The following is a 7,500-nucleotide window of genomic DNA, read 5'->3' as shown; positions in this document are numbered from 1 at the left end:
ATGGTAATGGATTTCATATTAATGCATGCTGTTGCACTCAAGACTATTCACCATGTACTTTTAAAGCAAAACTTAGCCACATATAATGCCAAAATATATAAGTTAGCAAGCTAGTTAGCTTTTCATCATGTCAAATGTGCTGTTGTTGGTGTTAACAAAGCATGTCTGTTGGCTGTTAGCTATGAATTACAGTAGTTTTAGACTAGAATGTTTAGCAAAACACCTTACTGCTGCTGTTTTAAGTACTCCATCACAGACAGTTAATATTAAAGTTGGTCCAGTAGCTGCTAAGTCGCTAGTCACTAATGTCACTGTTTGTTTGTGTTTGGGCTCTGTTACCATGTCAACCATGTCTGTCCACTCACTTGAGGCTGATGGCAAACTCCCCGCCATCTTTTTGTCGGACCAGGAAGGTTCCGTCCGATCGGGACTGCAGAAGGTTCTTAGCTGCAGAACGGTCCATGTTCCCAGCAAACCTGTGGTGAGAACCGAGACGTCCTTAAAGCACATGCAAGCTATCATATTTGTTGTGTTGCAAACATATTTCTTTATGAATATATCTCTCTACTCTACAATAAACTAAGTAACTAACAACTAGAGTGGATTGATGTGTTATTCTTTTGACAGAAGAGTTCATATGAATTCTAAGTGTATGCAAGTGTGTGTGTGTGTTTGCTAACATTAGTGTGTTTGTGTTGTCTGACGTTTGTGTATTTCTGTTTGTGTTGTCTGACGTTAGTGTATTTGTGCTGTCTGACATTAGTGTGTTTGTGTTGTTGGACGTTAGTGTGTTTGTGCTGTCTGACATTAGTGTGTTTGTGTTGTCATACGTTAGTGTGTTTGTGTTGTCTGACGTTTGTGAATTTTTTGTTATCTGACGTTAGTATGTTTGTGTTATCTGACATGAATGTGTTTGTGTTGTCGGACGTTAGTGTGTTTGTGTTATCTGGCATTAGTGTGTTTGTGCTGTCTGACATTAGTGTGTTTGTGTTGTCATACGTTAGTATGTTTGTGTTATCTGACATTAGAGTGTTTGTGTTGTCTGACGTTTGTGAATTTTTTGCTATCTGACGTTAGTGTGTTTGTGTTATCTGATGTTAGTGTGTTTGTGTTGCGGACGTTAGTGTGTTTGTGTTATCTGACCATTAGTGTGTTTGTGTTGTCTGACGTTAGTGTGTTTGTGTTGTCTGACGTAAGTGTGTTTGTGTTGTCAGATGTAACTGTATTTGTGTTAATCTAAAGATGGTTTAATGAGTGTATTAATGTATCTGACTCACCAGGGGAATCCAGAGAGATCAGGTGCAAGGGTCTGAAATGCAGAGAATACACAAACACACCACACACACACACACACACACACACACACACACACACACACACACACACACACACACACACACACACACACACACACACACACACCACACACACACACACACACACACACACACACACACACACACACACACACACACACACACACACACACACACACACACACACACACACAGAGAGAGAGAGAGATTGTGACTTTCATTTTTTAATTTAAAACACACTACTACGTTCTTTATCTCATACTCTTACAAGCCATCCCATGTATTATTACAAATAATGTAAATAGGATTTGACTGTCCCGTCGTGTCATGGGATCATTATGCTCCAATCACAGGACTCACCGGCCTGAAGGGCTGCACTTTGTTGCAGGGGAACCAGCCCATCTCACCTACTGTCACATTCCTGCCCTGCAACACACAAACACAGACACACAAATTATATACACACATACAATCTTTAACACACACACACACACACACACACACGCACAGTTATATACACATACAACCTTGAACACACACACACACACACACAGACCACGTTATTTACACACAAACAACCTTAAATACACACACACACACACACACACACACACACACACACACACACACACAGTTATATACACAAATACAACCGTAAATACACACACACACACACACACAAACACAGTTATATACACAAATACAATCTTAAACAAACACAAACACACACAAACATACACACACAGTTATATACACACATACAACCTTGAACAGACACACAGTTACAACACACATACAATCTTAAACACGCACACAAACAGACAGACACACAGTTATATACAAACACAATCTTAAACACACATACAATCATACAGACACACAGTTATACACATACAATCTTAAACACACAAGCACAGACACAGTTATATACACAAATGCAATCTTAAACACACACACGCAAAGTAATATATACATACATATCTTTAACACACCCATAGACACACAGTTATATGCACACATACAATCTTAAACACACACACACACACAGTATTGGGCATATACCCTTCAACACAGTATTATACACAGCATACACAGACAAACACATACAATAATACAAACATAATATGCACACAAAAACACATTAACACACACACACACACACACACACACACACACACCCACACACACCCACACACAAACACACTCACGCATATAATCATACTCTTACACACTTGTAATGATGTACCTTAACATACACATACAATTGTGCATGTTACACATACATCAAGAAACAAATACTTTGTATAACATGGCAAACCCTATTCAGGCTGGTTTGACAAGTGCCAACTCAACTTCCACCTTTTATTTTAGGTGTGAGGAAGTTGATGTTATTTCTTACCAGCTAGACATCACACACACCGCCAGCTTCCCTCTCGAAACACATTCACAGACATGCACACACACACACACACACACCGCACACACACACACTCACACACACACACACACACACACACACACGTACATGTACACACACACACACACACACAAACACACACACACAAACAACATGTACACACAAAAACACACAAGCACATGTACACACACATACACACATACACATACAGACATACACACACACACACACACACACACACACACACACACACACACGCATTCATCTACAAACACACACACACGCTCGCACACACGCACACACAAACACACACACACACACACCCACACACACACAGACACATGTAAATGTACAAACACATACACACACATACATGTACCCGCACACATACACACAAACGCAGTTACATGTACAAACACACATACATGTACTAACACATACACACCTACATGAACACACACACACACACACACACACACACATACACACAAGCACATGTACACACACATACACACACCCGCGCTTGTGTTTATGTAAGTGTTTGTATGTGTGTGTGTGAGTGTGTTTGTATGTGTGTGTGTGTTTTTGTGCTTTTGTGTGTGAGTGTGTGTGTGTGTGTGTGTGTGTGTGTGTGTGTGTGTGTGTGTGTGTGTGTGTGTGTGTGTGTGTGTGTGTGTGTGTGTGTGAGTGTGTGTGTGCGCTAGTGTTCATGTGTGTGTTTCTGTGTGTGTGACCTTTGCCCCTGCAACACACCTCCCACCACTGTAGCTCCACCTCTGCCCGTGTCAGCTCGATGACATCACCCAGAGAGAGGTGCAGTGGTTGGCCAAAAGCCACAGGGGGCGGCGGCAGACCGTAGTACTCTTCACATACCTCCATTTTAGGCAGACCTGGGGAGGGAGGGGCAAATGACAGGAAGTGACCTCACAGCCAGGCAAGTGGTGATATCATAAAGCAGCCTCCACAAATGAACGGTAAGTGGTGACTATAGCAAGTGGGTCATGCAGCCTTAGAATCAGTGTTACTACGCAGTTAAGTACAGTGTAATATACTGCGTAACAACATTGCAAAAAGTGCAGTTATCCTTGTTCCCATACTAACGCACACAAGAGACAACATAGACTCTCTCACACACATACACTCTCCCATCCCATACACACACACACACACACACATCCACACACACACTAGCTGGTGGCTTGTATTGTTTAGGGATGACTGGCTCTGGCCTCTAACTTATAGGCTTGATACTGCACTCTATTCAATGATGTCATTACAGTGTAAAACTGTATTGCAACATATTAAAAACCGATTCATGTTAAATGTTCAGTTAATAATATGACATGGGACATTTTATTTCAATGATATCAGGAATATGAAAAGATAATTATGGTCAAATAATTGAGTTCTGTCAGTCCCAAACTAGATCACTGGTATTAAAGGAATAAATGGTATTATATGTTTTTTGTATTATAGCTTTGGAGTAGCCCTACCTGGCTTGGCTGGTCTAGGCGCCCCCTTCTTCTAATTGGGAAGAAAATTGTGGAGAAAGTTACAAAAAAGTTACAAACTGTACAGAGCTCTGAATAAATATGCTGCAGAAAAGACAAAACAAATCACAGGGCGGGATTGGGGTTGGGGTTGGGGTTCAGGGGTCAGGGGTCGGGGAAGGGGTCGCACCTTTTTAAGGGTTCCGGAGTTTTCTGTGGGGGCAAACCAAATGGGGATTGGTTGACAGAGATAATTCAACAAGGACTAATTGACAGATAGTGAACGATGCAGTACATGCATGATGTGATTAGGGTCAGCTGTAGTAGCATATAACCACATATAACCACAATGCATGTTGTTGCAAGATGTGCTTGTGATTGAGGTTAGCTTTAGCGACATATAATATTAATACGAGAACAACATTTACTTATATACTGTATGTATCTTGTTGTTTGACATGACTTAACTCAGCCGTTACTGTTTTTTCTTTGAAGAAATACAACTGCCATTGAATGCTTGTAACTTTTTGAATGCTTGTGAAGTTTTGAAATCAACTTCCTGTAAGTTCTTTGAACACCACATACAGACAGAGAATGTTCTATTTTTAAACAACTGAAAGGGTTTCATTTGTTCTCTTCTCAGAAGAATAGACAGAATTGACAGAGCTTGTATATCACTGGAGGAAGCTATGCTTATAAAGGTAGACATGTCTCTTCTCAGAAGAATAGACATCATTTACAGAACGTATATACCACTGGAGGAAGCTATGCTTATAAAGGTAGACATGTCTATGTCTGTCTATTGCAGTGGTCACCAACCTTTTTAGGCCCAAGATCACCAACCCTTGGCGTTAAGAGAAAAAGACTCTCCAGGCTCCAGACAATCAATTATCAATCCATCTCAAACTATCATTTTTCTAAATAATTTCCACAGCCCATAAAGAACCACAGACAGCAACTATTTTATTAGTTTAACGCTGAAACTATGTGTCAGATTTCATCTTCATATCCAATTTGATTGAAAGCTCTATCTGTCTGCAATTCCGCTCTTGGCCTGTACACAACTTCGGCGCTCTCACACTTGCCAGGCACAGACAGTAGAAGAAAGCGCACACAGCTCAACTATTTGGGCAAACCTGGATACAGGGCTGTTAACGGTGTGTTTTTCGCCTGAAAGTCCCTACAAATATGGCACCTTATTCAATTTCAAGTTCAATTTAAGAATCCTCCTGAGAACACTTCAGCTGTGTTCATAGATCGTTACTGACTATGGTCTTCTCAAGGTCTATGAAAACATTTCAGGGAGGGGCAATGTGGCGCAAGCCGATCATTGGGTTCAAGTCTGGCCTGATGTCTTTTCCCGGTCCTTTCTCTGCCTGGCTTCCTGTCATACACTTCTCTGTCCAAGACAATTAAAGTCATGAAAAGCCCAAAATAAATAAAAGAAGAAGAAGAAGAAAACACTTCAGAAAATGAAACTGACTCTTTTTGGAGATCGACAGAGAAAGTCTCCGAGATCGACACGTCGATCATGATCGAAGGGTTGTCGACCTCTGGTCTATTGTATGTAAAAACATGCATACCTACATAAGCAATAAACACACACACATGCACACACACACACACACAGACACATACACACACACAAACACACACACACACACACACACAACCCCTCCCCCCCCTCAAACAAACACACACTTTCACATATGTATATTGCACCTGAATTTCGTCCACATATAGGAACTCTTCCCAGACACTCTTTATGGGCAGGCATCCTACATCGTGTGCAGCGGTAGCCCTGAAAGAATATACCCCTGTGAAAAAGAGAGATAGAAAGAGAGAGAGCGAGATAGACAGAGAGAGAGAGGGACAGAGACAGAACAGAGAGAGAGAGTGAGAGAGGAGAGGGATGGAGGGAGGGAGAGGGAGAGAGAGAGATAGAGAGAGAGAGAGAGAGAGACAGAGAGAGAGACAGAACAGAGAGAGAGAGGAGAGGGGGAGAGGGAGGGAGAGAGAGAGAAAGAGAGAGAGAGAGAGATGGAGAGAAAGAGGAATGAATAGAACATTAATTTGTTATACATGAATAATGACACACCACCACACAACATAAAACACCACATAAAGATCTAAACTCCAATCAAACAAGAGAGAAAAATCTGTCAGTGACTCTACTGTGGACTGTACTGATTGTCAAGTAGCGAGTGTCACAGGAAGTGAATCTGGCTACGAGTTTATGACTTCCTGTCCCTACAGGACGTGAATCTGGCTATGACTATATGACTGCTAAGCAGAAGTCAGTTAATTTGGGCTTACAGAGAGTCAGCAGCAGGACTGTCTAGATTACCCTGGCATGGATCACACATATGTGTGAGTGTGTGTGTGTGTGTGTGTGTGTGTGTGTGTGTTTGTGTGTGTGTGTGTGTGTGTGTGTGTGTGTGTGTGTGTGTGAGAGTCTGTGTGTGTGTGTGTGTGTGTGTGTGTGTGTGTGTGTGTGAGAGTCTGTGTGTGTGTGTGTGTGTGTGTGTGTGTGTGTGTGTGTGTGTGTGTGTGTGTGTGTGTGTGTGTGTGTGTGTCCAGATTACTCTGACATAGGTCCGGCCCTGATTTTTTTTTTTTCACTTGCGCAACATCCACCAGACCTCAGGAAATCTCACAGGAAATCTTACGATCTCATCAGTGCATCAGCATCTCACACGCCACAGTGGAAGTTAGTCAATTTGGACTAATGTGGTGTCACAACCCACATTGCACATCATTCTGGCCCTGGTCTGGCCCTGTGTCCGCCCTGGTGTGGCCCTGATTTGGCCCTGGTGTGGCCCTGTGTTGTCCCTGGTGTGGCCCTGATGTGGCCCTGGTGTGGCCCTGATGCGGCCCTGATGTGGCCCTGGTCTGGCCCTGGTCTGGCCCTGGTGTGGCCCTGGTGTGGCCCTGGTGTGGCCCTGTGTCGGCCCTGTGTGGGCCCTGGTGTGGCCCTGGTCTGGCCCTGGTCTGGCCCTGATGCGGCCCTGATGTGGCCCTGGTCTGGCCCTGGTCTGGCCCTGGTTTGGCCCTGGTGTGGCACTGATGTGGCCCTGTGTCGGCCCTGTGTGGGCCCTGGTCTGGCCCTGGTCTGGCCCTGTGTGGGCCCTGGTCTGGCCCTGGTCTGGCCCTGTGTCAGCCCTGGTGTGGCCCTGTGTCGGGCCTGGTGTGGCCCTGTGTCGGGCCTGGTGTGGCCCTGGTGTGGCCCTGTGTCGGGCCTGGTCTGGCCCTGGTCTGGCCCTGTGTCGGCCCTGGT

General features: G+C 43.7%; 1 protein-coding gene across 1 annotated transcript in view; it reads right to left on the bottom strand.

The window, feature by feature from the left end:
• The window catches only part of vav1 (vav guanine nucleotide exchange factor 1), a gene marked incomplete at its 5' end in the record, with an annotated part of 33,037 nt that overhangs the window by 5,254 nt on the left and 20,283 nt on the right, over nt 1-7,500 (bottom strand). Inside the window, 6 exons of the mRNA XM_080839746.1 lie at nt 366-476; nt 1,278-1,309; nt 1,677-1,742; nt 3,487-3,623; nt 4,227-4,257; nt 5,923-6,040. Coding sequence (XP_080695872.1) covers nt 366-476; nt 1,278-1,309; nt 1,677-1,742; nt 3,487-3,623; nt 4,227-4,257; nt 5,923-6,040 — 495 coding nt within the window. The remainder of the gene's footprint in view (nt 1-365; nt 477-1,277; nt 1,310-1,676; nt 1,743-3,486; nt 3,624-4,226; nt 4,258-5,922; nt 6,041-7,500) is intronic.

This window comes from Sprattus sprattus (assembly GCF_963457725.1).
Source record: "Sprattus sprattus genome assembly, chromosome: 1".
NCBI classification, from domain to species: Eukaryota; Metazoa; Chordata; class Actinopteri; order Clupeiformes; family Clupeidae; genus Sprattus; species Sprattus sprattus.
The sequence above is the reverse complement of the archived record's forward strand: the minus strand, read 5'-3'. Positions and strand labels throughout refer to the sequence as shown.